A 19,398-nucleotide genomic window follows, 5' to 3' on the forward strand; every position below is an offset into this window, starting at 1 on the left:
GAGGCAGAACGCTATATGAAGAGTTTGAATCGCTGATGTTTCGCGACATCCAAGCTTCCGACCGCATCAGACGCTACTATGCTGCGCTTACCGACACTTTGGACGCGTAAGACGCTGCTATCAAAATTGGAGAGCTGCGGAAGACGAATATGAAAACGTGGCGGGGGCTGACGTCCTCGATGTAACTGGGTAGCTGTTACCACTGGCGCGACGACTCGTAGAGGCGACAGTTATCATCATACAGCCGGCGGTTCTCTTGATCGAGGTGGTGAACATCGTCCCGAAGGCGTCGGATGGTCTCTTCATTGCGAGCATTGGTTTCTTCGTTGCGTCGATTTTGATCGTTCAGTTCACGAATTTCTTCGCGCAGATCCAATATGCGATCACGCTTGCTGTCGACTTCCGCAATCAGCACCGCCACTCGGGTGTTTAGCGTTGTGTTTGCGTCTTGAAGCGAAGCGTTTTGGACCGACAAAAACTGCTGCATCTCCCTGTTGCCCCGGTACAAAGCTTGCTCTTCTGTGTGGCGTGTCCACAATGCCTTCCCGCTGCCTCGGCTCACTCGGTTGTTGCTAACCTTGGTGGCTTTGGAACCTCGCTGAAGGTCCTTCGGCTGGATTTGACGAGACCGCTTGGAGCCACTGTTTGTGGTGGTTTGCTCTTTGCGTCGCGCTGACGATGAAAAGCTGCCACGGCTGAACAAGACTCCTGTGTCGACGGGCAAGAATTAACGGTGTTCTGGCTTCCTGAATTGCTTTCGTGGTCTTCCTTCTCGCCCTCACTGTTGTCGCTGTCCTCGCCAAAGTCGTCATTATCGCTGGTGTCCTCTACACTTTGCGAATCATCCACCGTCACGTTGTGTACTTTGGCCGCGATCCGCTTCTGGATGTCAACGGGGAACAACGCGTTTTACCACTTGGTGCGGCTGGTGCTAGGACATGGCGGAATCGACTTTTGAGCGAGTCGGTAGTGCGCGTAGCTCGTTCTTCGACTTCTGCATGCTGCTCGTTGTACAGCTCTCGCACTCGATCCCATTCGTTGGCGCCACGAGAGAGAATTTCGTCGATAAGAGTGAGCAGCGCCATTGTATCAGACTCATTGAAGCCTTGGGCTCCGGTGGGACGGCCACCTTTCGCCTTGGCCTGAGCGTTCGGGTCCTTGCTCTCTGCATCACGTTCTTCACAATGATCATGTTCATCCGAGTCTGCATCTTCGTCTTGAGCTGTCCTCGCTGTCGCCTCGGAATGTCCAGTGCTGCCACTTGATCCAGTCTTCTTCTTTCGCTTCGGTGCCGACTTGTTTGCGCTCGCAGTCACTGCAGTGGCTCCCCGGCGTGCTTTCGGTTTGGTGGTCTTCTTGGACGCAGGCGCGCTGGTTTGCTTCAGGGTGGCTTTCGTGGCTTGGAGTGCTTTCACATCACAAGACCACCAAATTGCGTGCTGCTTAGCTTCACCTGATACGTGTGAGTGAAGGTCACTAAGATCTGTACTAGATTTAGCTATCTGTACAGCTTTCGGGCTGCGGTTTATACACAATTTGTACGGACCATTTTTAACTGATAAATCTGTCGGAATTTAGCTACGGGAATCAGTCCAGTAGCAGAATACAGTATTGTAGCGTATCTAGTTACCCGTGGTGTAGTATTGTGCCTTTCTGCCAAAACGCCGTCCGATTTGAGGTCCTACGTAGGAGTCTTGCTCCTACGTAAGACCTCATAAAAGTTAGTACCAAGGCCAGTAAAACCGTGCATAAACAATAACTGAATGTAATCTGAGCGAATTGCTTGCGAAGGGAGGCCAACAAATGAGCGTGTGCAGTACCGTTATACCTGTAGGCTACAGGCTGTAGCACACGTACCCGTACGTAGCTCCACGCTGGCATGGTGACCTAGCTGCGGTGCTGCCAGAGTCTCCGCCTGTACGAGTGTGGCCAAACTATGCATTTGCCACAAATGCTGTCAGGCACACTGACGTGATCTAGTCCTACGAAGGGCTCGTTAGTCCTACGAAGGCCCGAATGGCCAGCTTAACATGGCCATTCGGTCCTAATTTCCAAAAAGGTACCCTTTAGATGAAGACGGAGGACTTCCGTAATCCGATGCAGGGCTAACAGCAAATCCTAGGTTTAACCCTACCCTCTCCTTCTTAAGACCACCTTTTTGAGGTCAGATTGGCCAAAGTTTCTGAAAGGCACAATACATGCTGGCAGTACTAAGTAGTGTGCGATGTTTTGGTGGCGTGCTGAAGTTGGCGCCCGGGTAGCTCACCCCGGTGATTGCCTTCCTGTAATGGCTGTCAATCAGAACACCTGCCCCAGCAAGAAGTTGTCTGGCAGGAAGCAGTTGTACAGATTGTGAAGGAAAAACCTTACCGAACCTTGACCAAAATGCAAGCGCACATGCACTTCTCCGCATGCGTCTGCGCTATTCTAGTAGCTTCCAGTCGAAGCAGACGCTGTGGTCGCAAGGCAGCCATCTGCGTGCTCGGGTGGGCCCAGCCACACAGTTGACGTCGGTGTCCCAGAGTGCGGCAGTACATACTCCATTGCCATGCTGGGGCTGTAGTCAAACACATGAGGTTGGCAAACACTTTCGTCACCAACTCAGAGATTAAGGGATTGTGCCGTATCACTCGCCTCGGCTTCGGTGGGGGTTTGTTGCCTCCATCGCCAGCTCCAGCGCACCCCTCAAGCCGGTTGCAACCGTTCCCCGCGTCGTTCCACCCCAGATCGCCGACTGTACCTACGTTTTAGGAGTTCACGCCAAAAGAGACTTTGGACTCTTCGTCCCGACGCGAGCAGGTGAGCGCTGCAAACCGCGCATTATCCTCCACACACGCGCGCAATAGTCGCCACCAGGGCCCTGAACTGTCCTATCGACACGGGCACGACACGGAGCTGAGAGGAAAATGATCGCGATGTGCAGTCCGAACGGAAAAGGGCTGCTGTTTTGTGCCCGACCGATCCCCAAGCACCAAATCCCGCATACTCAACCGCAGTCAAAACACAAAAATATCAGGTATTTTACACCCACCCAAAAGTGCTGGACGATCGCCATGAACCATTCCGGTATTTGCGCAAGATATCCGAGACCAAGATGTTGCGTCGCTTCGGTTTGCTCTGCTTCCTCGTGGGGGCCCCTCTGAGCTCGGCCTCCAGCGCCGCGGTGCTCAAGATGGCGGTCACCAAGTCCTCGGACGCCGCCGCCACCTCGACCACCGCCGGCTCGGGATCTTCGGGCGTCGTGGGGACGGTCTCGGCCGCCGACACCTCGTCGTCCTCGGCGGGCACTGTGGGCACCACCGCCACGACCTCGTCGGCCTCTGGCAGCAGCAGTGGCTGGCACATGACGGCCGTCACGTCCGTGCAGGCGCGCGTGCAGGGCGACGCCCCCGTGTGGAACGAGGAGGCCAAGCTCTGGCTGTCCAAGTACGGCGACACGACGGAGCTGGCGTACATGAACAACCTGGACACGGTCAACACGGCGTCCGTGGAGGGCGCGCTCATGTACGTGCAGGCCGAGGGCATCAACGTGAACGAGCAGTCGGTCAAGTGCCACCGCAAGAACGACATGCAGTACGTCGTGTTCTACGAGATCACCATCGTGCAGCCGACGTACGGCATCAAGTACTACGAGAGCCACACGCCTCCGGAGTACGGCGAGTTCGTGGCCATGGACGGCGCCAAGTGCACGGACGAGGGCGACGACATTTCCGAAGACTGCAAGGTCTACTACGGTCTGGACGGCCAGATGGACATTGGCCCTACCGTGGGAAGCAACCTGCAGACGTCGGACCCGCGCGCCCCGTACCCCGGCAACTACTGGTTCTCATACCCCAACTCGTGCGCGCAGGAGCTTCGCGCCGACAAGACGGACGAGTGCCGCGCCGAGTACCCTGGCGGTCTGTGCGCCATGGGTGTTACGCCGGACGGTGATAACTGCACTTTCAGCTACAAGATTCTGGGCTACCTGAACATCGACGACCTGGTCGGCATCACGGAGATGGGCTACAGCAACTACACGGAGTTCTGCGAGGACGGTGGCGTGGAGTTCAAGGCCACCAACACCGGCAGTGGCTTCGAGGTGGACGAGGCCATTGACTTCTGGCTGAACCCGGGTGACGAGGACGCCAACTCGAACCGCACTACCATCATGGTGGAGATGTACAACGAGCTGGCCAAGAATGGCACGAGCGAGAACATGGAACCGCTCCCGTCGGTCGATACGCTGACGTCGGCCAACCCCAAGTGCTACGAGAACAGCGCTGCCTGCGCCAGCTCGCAGTACGGCTGCAACCGCACGCTGTACTCGCAGATCTGCGCCGTGTGCTCGTCGGATGCCGACGGTTGCGAGGCCGCTCCCTCGTCCTTCTCGTTCCCGGAGCTGACGCTGCCTTCTAACTCTTCGTCGGACGGCTCGTCGGACTCGACCAAGACCGGCTCCTCGGGCAGCCCGATGACTGCGACGATGACGTCTGCCGCTGTGGCCCTCGTGGCCATGGTCGCCAGCAGCCTGCTGTAAGCGTGTGTATTTGTACATGACATTTGATGTTCATGGTACTGCAAACGCCGCCGCTTCGGAGTGGGGAACGGAGCACCCTCGGACTGCTCGGGCCTAGCCACGTTGGCAGCGATTCGTAGGGCTTGCTACTGTGAATTCAAAGTAAACTCAAGTTCCGGTATCGAAAAGAGACGGCCAACGACGCTCGTTATCATATATTTTCCTTATTACCTTCGCTCTGTTGCCTCGGCCACACTCGTGATTCGCAGTGTCCAGTACATGTATCCCTCAGCTCGATGTGTATCGCTACTCCCTCCGGACGAACACTGAGAGAATTGATGTCGCATGTTGGTGAGACCGCGAACAGCAAAATCGTCTCCACCAAAAGATTTTGGTGATTCCTTCTCCTTCGTTGCGGAGACAACAGGTACAGTGCTCACGAAGGGCATCAAGCAGGCCTTCACTGAGTTTGTGGCCTTGCGGAGGGCGACACTAGCTTGGTGATCGCGTCGCGTTTGGCGTGTTCAGGCGCTGTAATGTTGGTGGCAAAGCTGTAATGCGCGCGTAACTTCAACGCGCGCAGCCGAGAATCGAGTAGATCGGGTGCAGGCCAGCCCGATATAAGACGGGATCCGCGGCCTTATGCCGCGACTATGGCGGCGGGCGGAGGCTCCTGTTATTCGCTGCATCGAGTACGTGTAGCCATTCCGGCCGGCATAGAGAAATCGCGCGCATGTTCAAGGAGGAGAGTTGGGCGTATGTTACTGCGGCGGTGGAGTTGCCCACCGCCGCCGCCGCCGCTCGCCCGGTCGCGCGTGGCGAAGAGGAACGTGCCGGGCATGGAGCGCTGGCTCCTCGAGCGCGCCGACGACAACAGGGCGCACATGGCATTGCACCCGCCCCCAGCTGCCGCGACTGATCGACGTCCCGCCTCAAACCCGCGACGACGTCAACGAAACGATCCGCGCCCTCTACCGCTAATTCCGCGCCTAAAGCGGAGGCTAAAGCGTCGGCTGACGGTATCAACGGAAAATCCATCATTTCATCCAGGGTTTGGTAGTAGTGAGAATTTCGGCTAGCAGTGATACTACTACTACTACCCGGCTCAGAGCCGATATCACTAATACTAATATTAGTAGTCGGAGAACGCCATTAGTAGATATCACTACTAATATCACTACTATAGCACTACTATAGCACTACTATAGTACTACTATCCCCACTATCGGCGAGATAAGACGCCCGTGCCGCAGTGTAATTGGTCTGCGTACTCGATATTTGTCAATCCTTGTTCGTAGTGGCCTCGCCACGAAGTAACCAGCCGGAACACACGCTCTAGGAACGCTGTTGAACAATCACGCCCCAGCTAAACTGAGCATGTGTAGCAGCTGACTGCAACGTCGACGAGGACATCAGCAAGTCTGAATTTGTACAGTGAGATTTAGCAGCTTTGAGCACAACAGTAACTCAGACACGCACCAGGACCAGCCACCTCTCGGGAAATTGCACTTAGATCCCTGAAGACAGGACAATTGTGAGCACGTCCCCGGGTTCACATACAGCAAAAAATAAGCATACATACGTTGTCCTTGTAGTAGACGAGCTTCCACACCATGGACGATGTCGTCGGGGATGCTGTTACTGACTCTGCTCCTCCGGTGATCTCAAGGTTCTTGAACTTCAGCGCTGCTATCCGTTTCGAAGAACTTGCTAAGGCGCGAGCTGCTGCAGAACCGGCTGGTAGAAGTATTAGCCAAGCTAGATGATGCGTGTTGGCAGCCCTTTCGTTTTGAGAGGTCGACGGACTACTCGAATGGTGAATACACGATCGAATGACAGGCCTTCTACCGCGCTTTAACGGCTTGTTCCCTGCTTGAGTTTTCAGAAATGAGCGAGGGGGCGCGAAGTGCGGGGAGGGGAGGGCTGAGAACCACCAAATTTGCGCGCCTTTTAACTGGGCGTCCCTTCATGAATGTACATGACAGGTCGGAAACCTGTGATTTCGGCGAATTTAACTCTTCAATGATAGGAACATCGCCGTTGAGACCGACATGGATAGAAAGCCCTGCATCTAGCTTGGGTAATGCCGCTGTATGAAGCGCTAAATGTATGTAGATCTCGAGCAATTTATACTCAAAGTTGGCGTTGCCTGGCGCCTCTGCGATGTTTCTTACCGTTATTTCTGCAGCATATAAAAAGATATATGTATTTGTGTGACCTTTCAGGTTGGGATGAAAGATCGCGAATAAGATGACTGGCAAATAGTAAGGGGCTACGCTCCATGTCCTCGTTGCCGAACGGGGCAAGAAAAGGAGAAGCCACTTTGGCATTGATGGACATATTAGTAGATATGCAAAGTTTCAGCATTCTTAGACTCGCCAGGAAAAACCGAATTTATTCTTTTCCCGATATCCCGTACATTGTTGAAGGGACGTCCAGTTAAAGATCTGACGTGGGTTGAAGTTCGGGAAAGTAGTAGTAATATTATCACTACTAGTGGCGTTTTTTATCGATACTATAGCTATATCACTACTATGAAGCCCAGACCCCAGTGCTATAGTAGTGCTATAGTAGTAGTAGTAGTATTTCTACTATCGCTACTACTCTGCTGACTACTACCAAACGATGAAATTTTCATCACATTTCCACTCGCACCCAGTAAAGCACCCCTATTGAGCAAGCGGGTCCCCCTTATTTAGCACCCTGAAATTACGAATATCAGATGTTGAACTCAATTTCTAATGCCGCAAATCCTGGGGCACAAAGTCGCCGTTGTCTGCGAGCTCATTTTCCATTCCGCTTTGTCCCGCAGACATCGCTCGGTCTACCTACTGTAGTCTTCCAGTCCACTTACAGCAAGGATGTGGCGTCGCTTCGGTCTCGTGTGCTTCCTGCTGGGCATGCCCCTCAGCTCCGCCGCCGACCTCAAGATGGCCGTCACCAAGTCCTCGGCCGCCACCACCACCACAGCCGGCTCGGGCTCCGCGGCCACCTCCGGCACCGTGACGGCGTCGTCGGCCGCCACCACGCAGGCCAGCGGCTCGTCGTCGCTGGCCGCGGCCAACAACGGCTGGACCATGAAGGCCGTCACGTCCGTGCAGGCGCGCGTGCAGGGCGACGCCCCCGTGTGGAACGAGGAGGCCAAGCTCTGGCTGTCCAAGTACGGCGACACGACGGAGCTGGCGTACATGAACAACCTGGACACGGTCAACACGGCGTCCGTGGAGGGCGCGCTCATGTACGTGCAGGCCGAGGGCATCAACGTGAACGAGCAGTCGGTCAAGTGCCACCGCAAGAACGACATGCAGTACGTCGTGTTCTACGAGATCACCATCGTGCAGCCGACGTACGGCATCAAGTACTACGAGAGCCACACGCCTCCGGAGTACGGCGAGTTCGTGGCCATGGACGGCGCCAAGTGCACGGACGAGGGCGACGACATTTCCGAAGACTGCAAGGTCTACTACGGCCTGGACGGCGAGCCGGACATCGGCCCCATGGTCGGCAGCAACCTGCAGACGTCGGACCCGCGCGCGCCGTACCCCGGCAACTACTGGTTCTCGTTCCCCAACTCGTGCGCGCAGAAGCTGCGTGCCGACAAGACGGACGAGTGCCGTGCCGAGTACCCGGGCGGTCTGTGCCCCATGGGCACGTCGCCTGATGGCGTCACGTGCACGTTCGGCTACAAGATCCTGGGCTACCTGAACATCGACGACCTGGTCGGCATCACGGAGATGGGCTACAGCAACTACACGGAGTTCTGCGAGGACGGTGGCGTGGAGTTCAAGGCCACCAACACCGGCAGTGGCTTCGAGGTGGACGAGGCCATCGACTTCTGGGAGAAGCCTGGCGACGAGGACGCCAACTCGGAGCGCGCCAAGAAGATGGTCGAGATGTACAACGAGCTGGCCAGCAACGGCACCAGCGCCAACATGGAGCCTCTGCCCTCTGTGGAGACGTTGACGGCGGCCAACCCCAAGTGCTACGAGAACAACGCCAAGTGCGCCAGCTCGGCGAACGGCTGCAGCCGCACGCTGTACTCGCAGATCTGCTCTGTCTGCTCGTCGTCGGGCGACGGCTGCGAGGCCGCCCCCTCGGACTTCTCGTTCCCCGATCTGGAGCTGCCCGCCAACGCGTCCAAGGCCTCGTCGGACGACAGCTCGAGCTCGAGCAGCACCAAGTCGGGCTCGACCACTGACAGCGCCCAGGCCCTCTCGGACGGCAGCGGCAGCGGCAAGAAGGGAAGCAACAGTAGCAGCAGCGCTGCGTCGGCGACGATGGCCTCGACCGCTGTGGCCCTCATGGCTCTTGTCGCCAGCAGCCTGCTGTAAGCGTAGCGTGGCTGTGCTGTGTGGAAATTATCTTTACGTCCCCCCAACATCATGCCGACCAAGTGACGCGTTAGATCTTGGAAGAGTTAGTGATCAAAATCAATACACTACCTGCTAACACAAAATATGACTAAAGCGGTAAGCTTTACCAGCAGCACGCAGGCTGCATGGTACAGCAAGCGGCTTACAAGATTTTGCATTCTTCCCGCGATATTTTTGTGTCCTTCTAGCAAGGTCGAACGAAGTGCATGTCAACATGCGTGTAAGTTTAGAGTTGATCTCCGTCAAGACGAACGCCACAGGGTTTGTAAGACGTTGAGAAGTATGCCAATGGAATTCAGAGAGAGGGGCCTAAAAGGAAGAACAGGAATATGAACCGTGTTTTCATGGTAACTTACCATTGGCAAGTATTCATATATGGTCAGTGTGCTTAATCCACAACAACGAATCGAATGCAAAAAAAATAGGTTGACTCTCTTGATAAAATAAGCGGACGAGAAGGTGATGTTCGTCGCTGTGCAATATATACTTCGAAGTGTCAAGTCGAGTTGCGTGTCTGTGCCTGACTGCTACCGTCACAAATGGTGTCTGGAAAAATGATCGTGCGGACCGAGCACTGGAAGCTCTTGAGTTCCGTTGCAAGCTCCTGAAGCTGTGCCAGCGGTCTTACAAGACTAGCCACGTCGATAGACTTGAACGACATGGTGATGCCTAGAGTTCCTTGTAAACCTGCCGCAATGGTTGCTAGCGTTTCGGCGTCGCCGACGGATGGATCTCCTCCTCCTGACTGGGAATCGTCCGAAACACACTGACTGTACGTGGCAGTCTTGACCTCACAAATACTTCCATCCTCGCAGTCCGTGGTCCAGCCGGATCCACCGCATTGCCCCCACAGCTCAGCCACTTGCCTTACGCATATTCCATGATAGTCGTCATCATCGACGCAAATGAGGCTGTCGGCGCACAAGTTGCCACTGTCCTCGGGGTCGCACTGCTGCCATTCCGCACCAGGGCCTCGAGCATCCGCAGTCGATTGACAGGAGGCCCAGCCTTCATTTTGGCGCTCACATGTTGTTCCATTCACGCAGCTCACGTTCCAACCCAAGCCACCGCACTGCTCGGACTCGCCGACGACTTCCGTGTAACAGAGTCCGTAGTACTCAACGTCGGGGACGCAGACCAATCCTTTGTCACAAGCAATTTCCGTACCATTCTCTGACCGGCACTGCTCCCAGGGCCCAGGATTCGCACTTGAGACTCCCATCCCCAGCCCGACAGCCCCGAACAGGACGCTGAAACTTCTCATTTGATGGACAAGAGGAGAAAAGTCAGCAACAGGGAAACCAAGTTTTTCAATCCGCGCAAGACGGGAAATGGCACAGCACCACCATGCGATGGAGATGCTTGATGCGTGGAGTTTTAGTATTTTTGGTGGAGAACAGGGCAAGAACAAATTCAACGCTACTTGCTCGATCGCATACCCACCGGCACACTCTTGAACTAAAGCAAAGCATATTCAAGTTGATTCAAATGATTACCCTTGAACTCCTAGGAACCTACTTACCTACGTCAGATTCACGCAACAAAATACAAGTGGGGGTGATGAAGCTACCGAGAAAATAAACTGCAATGGTCGAGTGGTGCCCGAGTCCGATCAGTTCGGCACACACTGGCTGTACGTGTCGTCCCTCTTCACGCACGTGTTTCCGTCGGCACAAGCCCCACTCCAGTTGGCTCCACCGCATTGGCCCCACGCATCTGCCACCTTCTTCAAGCATTGACCGTACCAGTCATTGGACACGACGCACTGCAGGCCGTCGGCGCAGTTCACTTGCTGGTCGATCCACTTGCATTGGCCCCACTCCTGGACGCTGCCTCCGTCGTTGCTGGGGATGCACTGGTAGAACGCCTCGCCCTGGTCCTCGCACACGCTGCCAGGCACGCAGTCCGTCGACCATCCGTAGCCGCCGCACTGCCCGAAGTAGTCCACCTGCTTCTTGACACAGAAGCCGGCCCACCAGAGGTCGCTGGTGACGCACTTGAGGTTGTCCTCGCACTGCGCAGTGTAGCCCGGCCAGGAGCATTGGCCCCACTCGCCGACCTTGGTGTCCGCGTCCGGGCTGGGCACGCACTGACTGTACCAGTCGTCCTTCTTCTCGCACTTGTTGCCGGCCTTACAGGGCAGCGTCCAGCCGTCGCCTCCGCATTGGCCCCACGTCTCGACCTCGCTCTTGAGGCACTGGCCGTACCAGTCGTTGGACACGACGCACTGGAGGCCGTCGGCGCACTCCTCCTGCTTGTCGATCCACTTGCACTGCCCCCACTCGCCCACGACCGGCGGAGAGAGCTCCTGGACGTCACTCGTCATCATGCGAAGGTGAACGCGAGAGGCACTTGAGGCGGCGAGCGTCATGACGATCACGGCGGAAGTCGCGAAGGTCTTCATAGCGAACGGTGGAAATGTTGAGCTTGTTGTCTTGGAGGTGGAATTGAAAGTGAGTCCGAACGCCCGCAGCGCCGCGAGCGACGAAGCCTGCACGCAGCAAGCAGGTTACCCATTCCGGCGTGGTAGGTAAGCTGCTTCCAGAGTCCAGAGGCCGTTGAGCTCTTGGCGGATTTTTTTGCTTCCACTTGGTACGTCCGTATGACCAGCGCGCTTCAACTTGACCCCCTTGCACTTGTACCCCGTTCTAACAGAAAAAAAGTCGTCACCACTACTTCTCTGTCCCACCTGAAAATGCAGTAGAACCCTGCGGTTGCCACGCGATTTATTTGATGTGGTCCACATATGCATTTTGATTGGTTAAAAAACTCAAATAACTTTAAACTTACCGACTTCTAAATCGTTTCGCGCTTTCGACTACCCACAGCATACGTACATGCGGAACCAGCGACCTGACCATATAAGCAAAGTGTCCGTTGAACTTTCCCACGCCGAGCTGGCGGCTCGAGGTATAGGTGCCTCCGCAGCGGTTGCGGCCGCTGTTGACTGGCGGCGTGGGCAGTTTGGAAGAATCGCTAGTCAACACCTGCCAATTACGTCTAGAAGCTTCTGTAGCCATTTAACAAAATGTGGGTACATATTTTGTTAATCTTAGGCTTTGGAGCTAGTCATTCCTGATTGGTTATAAATATAGTCGAGAACGCTGGATCGAAGCCAATTAAAACAGCGTTGTCACTCGCGTAAAACAGCCCTTACAGAGACCGTACCAATTTATTTGAGTGCGCAAGATGACGACGAATACGCACATACTTTTACATCACAACAAACATGAATCCTCGACGAAGTACGGAGGAAAATGTGATCACCGCTGACACGGGGCGGCAGTGATCTCATTGTATCCCCGTTAACATTGGTACTGGCGATCTGAAAAAAATAGAGGACGAAGCTATCGTTGCGAGCTATACAATGCTGCTTTCAGCTATCTAATCCGACCACTACTTCTCGAGATATCGATGATTAAAATTTTACTGCATTTTCAGGTGGGACAGAGAAGTAATGTTTAATCCCCTATCAACGGATCCAAATGGCAGCATGGGTGCGTGCGTACCTGTCCCGACATGGGTTCGAGAGTCTGCTGCTACCATGATATCACAGCAGGGAACGGAATACTCAGCGGCGTATGCGGGCGTGTGTTGTCAACAGTTTGATACCATGTTCATAAAAAGAAATTTGCGTCGATCGATGTACACTACGAATCCCCCGCGGGGCGGTGGCGCGCCTTGCGCCTTGACGGGTCCGGCCGGCCACCGCCTGCCTAGGCGTCCATGGCGCGCGAGACGGCCTCCGGCAGACACTGGCTGTAGAAGGTGTCGGACTCGCGGCAGAGCGCGCCCTTGGGGCACGAGGCCTTCCAGAGGCCGCGCAGCTCCTGGCCCGCGCACTGGTCGTAGAGGCCGGCCTCCTTCTTCATACAGTTGCCCGACCACTCGCTGTCCTCGATGCACTGCAGGCCCGAGGCGCAGCTCTTGCGGCCGTCCTCGAACTTGCAGCGGCCGTTGAGCGGCACCTTCTCCTGCTCGCCGTCCGCGCCCTTGTGGTGGCTCGTGGGCATCTTGATCTTCTCGCGGTCCGTCTTCTTCTGGCACTTGCTGTACTGGTCCGAGATGAGCACGCACTTGAGGTTGGTGCCGCCGCTGCAGGGCACGGCCCAGGGGCCGTCCACGCCCTTGCCGCCGCACTGGTCGTTGAGTCCGGGCTTCTGCTTCTGGCACCAGCCGAAGTGCTTCTCCTTCATCTGGCAGAACATGCCCGTGTCGCACTTGACGGCCTTGTTCTCCCACTCGCACTGCTGGTAGAGCCCCGCCTTCTCGGTCAGGATGTGCACGCGCAGGTGCGTCGTGGCCTCGGCGGCGGGCAGCGCAAGCCCGAGCAGCGCGACGACGAACACGGAGAGCTTCATGGTTGCAGGGTGGAGGGCGGGGGGGGGGGGAGGACAGGAGGAAGATACTTTTCCGCAGCTTGGCCGATTCCGGAATGGGTGGCAGCGTACTATCCACACGGCGAGGACAGCGAGCGAGCAGTCGGCGAAGCCACGCGGGTGACCATTGACCCCGTTTGGATCGATCTCAGCTGCGCCGAGTCAAGGAAATCAGACAGGTTGGATCGCGGCACAAATCTGAATGCCGAGTAGATTTGAATCGATTCCTAGGAAACTTCATATATTTTGATAAAGTGTTCTATATGTGGTTCTTCATTTTTCTAATATCAAGGTTTCAGTATATGTTGTAGTTGTAGGAGTCGATATACCTCCGAGAATTGGTCCATATCAGACTTGTTTCAAATAATGATTTATGATTCAAATCAAGGTTTAGAAACGCTTCTGTTTAGAAATGGATACGTTTCTAGGAACTTCAACGTGATGGTGTTTGCCGCAACACTCGCTTTCATTTGTACTCGGGAGTCCCGAGTCGGGACTCACGCAGCGCCTCTCGTTTAGTGCCTCCGAGCTGCTGGCCTTGGGGTCACGTGAGTGGACTTCATAATTATTATCGAAGGTCTGGATCGTTACACGGATGCACACACGGAGGCGCCGACGTCTGCGCCAACAATCGCTCTGCAGGCAGCTCGCCCGCGTGGTAAAGTAACTTCCCTTGTGCTTCACCAACCGGTAGTGAAGACTCGCGCTGGAAACGCTATATACTAAATGTTGTGGTTATTACTTCTACTAGTAGCATTCCTACTGGTAAGAAAGCTTTCAAGTGGAAATATGGATATTCATCGCGACGATAGTTAATTTAAGCATGCCAACAGCTTGACCAGCTGCGTTAAACGACATCTTCTGTAATAACAACGAAGCATGCTCGGAAAGCTGGTGATTCTACGGTGCACTTCAGTCATTTCCGTTGTAAGTTAGAAAGCCTCCTGTAAAAGCAATCACGGTCAGCTGTCATCGTCCGTAGCAGCAAACTAAGATGTGATCCATGCTCCTTCTTGCCGGTCCGCCTCCACCCGCAGGGAAAACCTGCATACCATACGCTTCACGCCGAAGCCACACCTGTATCATCAGCTTCCCCCGCTTTGGGTCTATAGAGAGAAGAGCTGAGACTCAGTTAGCTATGAATGTGTTCTCGGTTGGCTCACTAGCGCCGAGCTTTGGTCCACTGCAAATTTTAACCCGCGCACTTCCTGGCAGCACTTCAAAACTCAGGATATCGACGCCTCACACACCGTACGGCGGCAAGAAAAATGCTTCTGGTGAAAATATCCTAAAAAGATGCACAACACAATACAGTAATCTGCCCGAGTAAGGAACGCCTGATATATATAAAGACGCAGAATATATAAATTGATGTTAAGTTGAGTATACTTTTCCAATGTACTGATTTAGTTATTTCAAAATGAACTGAAGAGCAGCCATACCTACGAGTCCGGAATGATTCCAACAGTGGCGTATGGTCGAAGCACTAACCTTTGACCAGGCATCCTCGCACCACAACAGCGCTGTCAACTGGTCGACCTCGAAGGGATTATCTAGCCCTTCACCTTGTCGAGGATGCCCACTTTCTCAGACCAAGTGAGGCGGAGACGCTTGGACGGTGTGGACTTCATGGGTGGAGTGGGGGAGGAGGTGGGCTTGTGGGGCGAGGTGCAAAAGAAAAAGTGCGAGTCTACCACTACGGTACATGTAGTTTGAAGTCTAGTAAGATCGCTAAATGCGCGCCATTTTTCAAACGAGGGTGGAGAGCTGATGATTGGCACTGGATTTTTCACCTCAGTACCTTGCAGTACCTTGCACATCCCTATCGCCACATTGACTGGAAAATAATATTAAATATGTGAGGCTATTAGTTATACACCCGTTCCTTATTCGGGCAGAATTCTGTAGTCCTTCCTAGAAAATGGAGGGAAGCATGTTCGAACTCCACAGCGGTGTCCCAGGCATTTTGGTTTATTTGCACTCCTAGGCCGAATAATTCTGCTGGTCCTAACTCTGCGGCAACGACAGTGCGCTAAACCGAATACGGGTGAATTTCAGTGAAGTTGAGTCGTGAACGACTCAACTTTTGGTGGCACCAAGCACAACCTCCGGCGTTGCGCGGAGAGCGCCTTACACCAGTTAATTTCAGTAACTCAACTCGTCCCAAAACGTTGCCCGTCGCTCCGCTTCACGTGTTCACTTGATTTTGATGATTTGAGCTCAAAAAGAGGACCGAAATGCTCGTTTATAGCGCTGTCTCATGCTCATGCGCCTTCGGGCAACACTCGAACAGCGAGCTGCCTCATCTGGTTGAAGCGGTCTGGTGATCAGGATCGTTCTGCGCCGGAGCCTGGAGCTGGCCACGTTCGGTGCCTCTCATTGTCGAGACTTCGATGCGGCTCTGGACGGAAGCGGAGGCTTCCGGCACCACGCAGGCTTCGGCAGAAATCGGTGCAAAAAGCCTCTGCTCTCGTGCTCAAGTGCTCGACGTGTTACTGCAGCTACGCCAACGGGGACAGACCGTCATTTTACTACGGCGACGAGCGATATCTGAGCTACACGCTCTTAGTGCGCTTGGGGAGTGCTTGTGGCCAAGCTGCGCCATGAGTATCGATGCCGTGCGAGCCCTTCCGCTTGGCCAGCACGCGCCGGGCTCTTCTCGCAGTGCAAGACGCTGAGAACAATCCACCGTGTCCCGTGTTGCTCGACAGGCAAATGCTCTGGCGACAGAAACTGCGAGTGGCCGGAGTTGTGGAGTCGCCGTCTTGAATCCACACGCGGCTTTCTTGGCTATCCTGTCACGCGCTTGTCAGCGGAAGATCACTTTCACATTTGCAAGCAAGCAAGCATGGCACCGAGGACGACGCAGGCGCTCGAGATCTTCACGGAGCGCGACCACATCCCCGAGAACTTGTCCATCCTCACATACACCCAAGAAGAGGAGGTTCACGACTACTTCGACGCCGAATGGGACGAAGAGGAAGTGATTCCAACAGCGCGCTCGCGGAGCGCAAGTGTCGAGACCATCTGGAGCTCGTGCAGCACGCCTGGGACCTTCAGTGTGCTTGGCGTCTGCGCCACCCCAACGAATCCTCAAGCCAAGAAGACCACCCCTCGTCGAATGAGCAGTCCGGTGAGAATGTCACCACCCGAGACCCAAGTAGAGCGCTCACTGCCCAAACTGCCGTCCTTGCCGCATCTCTTCCGACCTAGCGAGCTGGGCATCGACCTCAGCAGCGTCATTGGAGACCCGCGCGGAGCAGGAGCAGTACGCTAGCCACAGTCGGCGTTGGCTCAAGCGCGAAGAAACATTTTTGTGCGGGGGCGACGGAACCCCCGAGCTTGCTACGTAGCAGCGAGAAGCACTCAACAACAACAACGTTCTTGTAAACTAAAGGATAACAAATACATGTGGGATTTGGTCCAAGTTGAAGTTAACAGAATGATGGTCTTCTACAATTTCAAAATATAAAAAATATAGACAAGCACACGGCCACATCCACCGCAGACCATGTCGAAGAAGACCAGCTCGTGTAGCTCAGCGACGCCCGACGCTCGCGCGCCAGCAGCCGCAGCGTCTAACGAGGACTCAGGAGATGGAGCCGCCAACGCAGCGAAGGGCGCAGCGACGGGGGCTGCAGCTGGGATCGGTCTCTGGGGGCTGGCGATGCCCGTGGCCAACCTAATTGGCTTCACGACGTCGGGCATCGCGGGCGGCTCTACTGCCGCCTCCATGATGTCGGCAGCTGCAGTGGCCAACGGGGGCGGCGTCGCCAGCGGCAGTGTGGTTGCAGTTATGCAGAGCATCGGCGCCGTCGGGTTAGCGACGCCCGTGGGTCTCGGACTCGTCGCTGGCGGAGCTGCAATTGGAAGCGCAGCTTTCCTGCTGAACTCCAAACTGTCGACGCCCAGCCAAGAGCCAAAACCAGATACGGTAGCTAATGCCGAGGCTGAAGCTGAGGAGAAGGGGCTCTGGGTGCTCGTGGAGATGTCGACCGAATCGGGAAAGCCCAAGGTCCGCACTTTTGACGACGACTACAAGGCGCGCAACGCCTACTTGAACTCGTCGGCCAGCAGCAAGGCGCTGTTCGACCCCGAGCAGAAGATCGTGCTGCAGCTGGGGTGGGAGCAATAAGTGAGGAATGCAGAAGGAGGTAGAAATGCACGGGCATCTCGATACCAGGCAGTTGATGGTGCGTGTTTTGACGAAATTTCTCAATGAATGACGGACTTATGGCAGCTCAGCGTATGAAGAAAGTGTATGATACTTTACCACAACAGGAGGCCACCGCAAGAAACCTTTGGTCTCGCGGCGGCTGCAGCCTCGATGGCACTGGTGCAACCACCGTTGTTCCTGGTGCGGCACTATTGGGGGGGGGGGTCACCACGTCTTTGGGCTTTGGAGTGGAGTCGCCCCACCGGCGTCCGTCATGGCAGCGCCTCTTGTCGCCGGGCTCACCGTCTCGCCGCCGTGTTCGCCAGAGCCCTTCCTAATACAGGACGCAATGAAGGTGAATCTAGTGAAGGCCTGCAAGGAACCGAAGTAGGTGAGCCTGAGGTCACGCCGTAAGCATACCGTATTTCGCATGTAGAAAGCTGCACCGACCGGCATATGAGATGCACTTTGATAACTACCAATCAGTGCGCGGCATTTGCCATGGCACTAAATCGCATGTAGAGAGATGCAGTACTAAAACCCTTTCAAAACTGATACAAATGCTCACCACTCACTTCATTGCACTTCGTAGCCCGCGCTCTCGGGGGTTGGCGCCATTTTGTTTTTGCTGATGGCGCGCACCAAGCCACGGCCAGTCGGCAGGCCACGCCTGAATGGCAAAGGCCGCTACCAGACCAAGCACATCAAGAAGAGTGTCAGCGTCGCAAAGAAACTCGAGGTGTTGTCCTTCTGGGCTTATTTTTTAAAAAAAGTATATCTTTTTAGACCAATTAAATTGAAATTTAATTTAATTTTATTTCCAGATAATAAAAAAATAGATTAATAATACTCTTTTAATAAAATATTAAAAACATAATTTCGGACTTGGATTTATTATTAAGTGGATTATATTTAAAAAAAAATAACAAAATAATAATTTAAAATGCACCGAAGCCCAAGATGAAACATACAATCGCCCATTTCTGGCACGATCTGGCCCCCGAGTTCTATAACTCGAAGCGCACGATGATCCAGCGCTGACGACGTGAATCGGCAAAGCTTGAGGCTGCTATGAAAAATAGCAAAGGTAAACATTTAAAGGTGCGAAGCTTAGGAGTTGGGACGATCCTCCCACCAGAGGTAGAACTAGAAGTGGTATTCTGGATGAATAGTTTGCGCAAGGAAGGTGTGCCAGTATCTCCGCGCATGCTGGCCCTACAAGCACGGCGGGTTGCAGCTGAAGCGGGCATCAGGAACTTCCGATCGTCTGACAAATGGATTCAAGGATTCCGAGGCCGCCATCGCATGAGCATGCGAGTTCCAACTCGTCAAAGCCAAATCCGCCCCGAGGATATTGCCAAGGTTAAAGCGGAGTTTGCAACAGAAGTCGAGAAAATGGCTCGGCAGCTGGGTATTACGCGAATCTACAATGCAGATCAGACAGGTTTGTTTTTTATTTATTCTAACTGCGAATGTATATTTTAACTTAAGTTCTCTAGCTGCATTTTTTGAGTATCTGCCTACCAAGAAAACAGTGCATGCTCGCGGCGCCAAAACTGTGTGGGTGAGATGTGCCGGCTCTTCAAAGAGCGTGCGACCGTGATGCTACTGGGGGATTCAAGCGGGGTACGTTATACCCCCTTCGTAGTCTTCAAGATGAAGCCATCGAAAACCCCAGCCATTGTCAAGGAGAACAACGAAAAACGATGTAGCTTTGGCACGCGAACGTGGCCAGAGATCAGGAAGCTGAAAGCTGAAACCGGTTTGCAGATTTATGCCAACGGCAAAGGTACGCTTCTTTTTTTTACTTGCTCAAAAGGATTTATCTCATTTTCTTTTTATTATTATTGTTTTTCTTTTTAGGCTGGTGGAACAGTGATCTTTCGCTAAGGTTCCTACATTTTCACTTTGGTCACCGCACGTCGCATGCAGAGCCCGTGCTGCTACTCTGGAATGACTTCAGCGGCCACTGGACCGCTGAAGCGCTGGCTT

General features: G+C 54.4%; 10 protein-coding genes across 10 annotated transcripts; 5 read left to right on the forward strand and 5 right to left on the reverse strand.

The window, feature by feature from the left end:
* Nucleotides 1-196: 196 nt before the first annotated feature.
* On the reverse strand, nucleotides 197-1,549 carry PHYSODRAFT_296799 (hypothetical protein; the record flags this gene model as incomplete). The annotated part of the gene is made up of 4 exons (XM_009521861.1): nucleotides 197-491; nucleotides 578-827; nucleotides 914-1,502; nucleotides 1,547-1,549. The coding sequence occupies 4 exons, from the start codon at nucleotides 1,547-1,549 to the stop codon at nucleotides 197-199; spliced, it is 1,137 nt and encodes a 378-aa protein (XP_009520156.1).
* Nucleotides 1,550-3,072: 1,523 nt separating this feature from the next.
* Nucleotides 3,073-4,682, forward strand: PHYSODRAFT_284994 (hypothetical protein). The gene has a single exon (XM_009521862.1). It carries the CDS (start codon nucleotides 3,095-3,097, stop codon nucleotides 4,517-4,519), a length of 1,425 nt encoding a protein of 474 aa, XP_009520157.1. The 5' UTR covers nucleotides 3,073-3,094; the 3' UTR covers nucleotides 4,520-4,682.
* Nucleotides 4,683-7,359: 2,677 nt separating this feature from the next.
* Nucleotides 7,360-9,031, forward strand: PHYSODRAFT_359355 (hypothetical protein; the record flags this gene model as incomplete). Its single annotated transcript, XM_009521863.1, has 2 exons — nucleotides 7,360-7,500; nucleotides 7,858-9,031. The coding sequence occupies 2 exons, from the start codon at nucleotides 7,360-7,362 to the stop codon at nucleotides 8,827-8,829; spliced, it is 1,113 nt and encodes a 370-aa protein (XP_009520158.1). The 3' UTR covers nucleotides 8,830-9,031.
* Nucleotides 9,032-9,724: 693 nt separating this feature from the next.
* Nucleotides 9,725-10,120, reverse strand: PHYSODRAFT_462353 (hypothetical protein; the record flags this gene model as incomplete). Its single annotated transcript, XM_009521864.1, has 1 exon — nucleotides 9,725-10,120. A coding segment is annotated over one exon (396 nt), but the record flags the coding sequence as incomplete, so codon positions are not given.
* A 363-nt stretch (nucleotides 10,121-10,483) lies between these two features.
* On the reverse strand, nucleotides 10,484-11,275 carry PHYSODRAFT_480690 (hypothetical protein; the record flags this gene model as incomplete). The annotated part of the gene is made up of 1 exon (XM_009521865.1): nucleotides 10,484-11,275. One exon carries the CDS (start codon nucleotides 11,273-11,275, stop codon nucleotides 10,484-10,486), a length of 792 nt encoding a protein of 263 aa, XP_009520160.1.
* A 1,192-nt stretch (nucleotides 11,276-12,467) lies between these two features.
* PHYSODRAFT_354010 (hypothetical protein) lies at nucleotides 12,468-13,276 on the reverse strand. Its single transcript, XM_009521866.1, has one exon. The coding sequence runs from the start codon at nucleotides 13,230-13,232 to the stop codon at nucleotides 12,588-12,590; it is 645 nt and encodes a 214-aa protein (XP_009520161.1). The 5' UTR covers nucleotides 13,233-13,276; the 3' UTR covers nucleotides 12,468-12,587.
* A 1,384-nt stretch (nucleotides 13,277-14,660) lies between these two features.
* On the reverse strand, nucleotides 14,661-14,822 carry PHYSODRAFT_482555 (hypothetical protein; the record flags this gene model as incomplete). The annotated part of the gene is made up of 1 exon (XM_009521867.1): nucleotides 14,661-14,822. A coding segment is annotated over one exon (162 nt), but the record flags the coding sequence as incomplete, so codon positions are not given.
* Nucleotides 14,823-16,098: 1,276 nt separating this feature from the next.
* PHYSODRAFT_311633 (hypothetical protein) lies at nucleotides 16,099-16,527 on the forward strand (the record flags this gene model as incomplete). Its single annotated transcript, XM_009521868.1, has 1 exon — nucleotides 16,099-16,527. One exon carries the CDS (start codon nucleotides 16,099-16,101, stop codon nucleotides 16,525-16,527), a length of 429 nt encoding a protein of 142 aa, XP_009520163.1.
* A 222-nt stretch (nucleotides 16,528-16,749) lies between these two features.
* PHYSODRAFT_256999 (hypothetical protein) lies at nucleotides 16,750-17,385 on the forward strand (the record flags this gene model as incomplete). Its single annotated transcript, XM_009521869.1, has 1 exon — nucleotides 16,750-17,385. A coding segment is annotated over one exon (636 nt), but the record flags the coding sequence as incomplete, so codon positions are not given.
* A 1,092-nt stretch (nucleotides 17,386-18,477) lies between these two features.
* PHYSODRAFT_487240 (hypothetical protein) lies at nucleotides 18,478-18,891 on the forward strand (the record flags this gene model as incomplete). Its single annotated transcript, XM_009521870.1, has 1 exon — nucleotides 18,478-18,891. The coding sequence occupies one exon, from the start codon at nucleotides 18,478-18,480 to the stop codon at nucleotides 18,889-18,891; it is 414 nt and encodes a 137-aa protein (XP_009520165.1).
* Nucleotides 18,892-19,398: the final 507 nt, after the last annotated feature.

The sequence above is a fragment of the Phytophthora sojae genome (genome assembly GCF_000149755.1).
Source record: "Phytophthora sojae unplaced genomic scaffold PHYSOscaffold_2, whole genome shotgun sequence".
NCBI classification, from domain to species: Eukaryota; Oomycota; class Peronosporomycetes; order Peronosporales; family Peronosporaceae; genus Phytophthora; species Phytophthora sojae.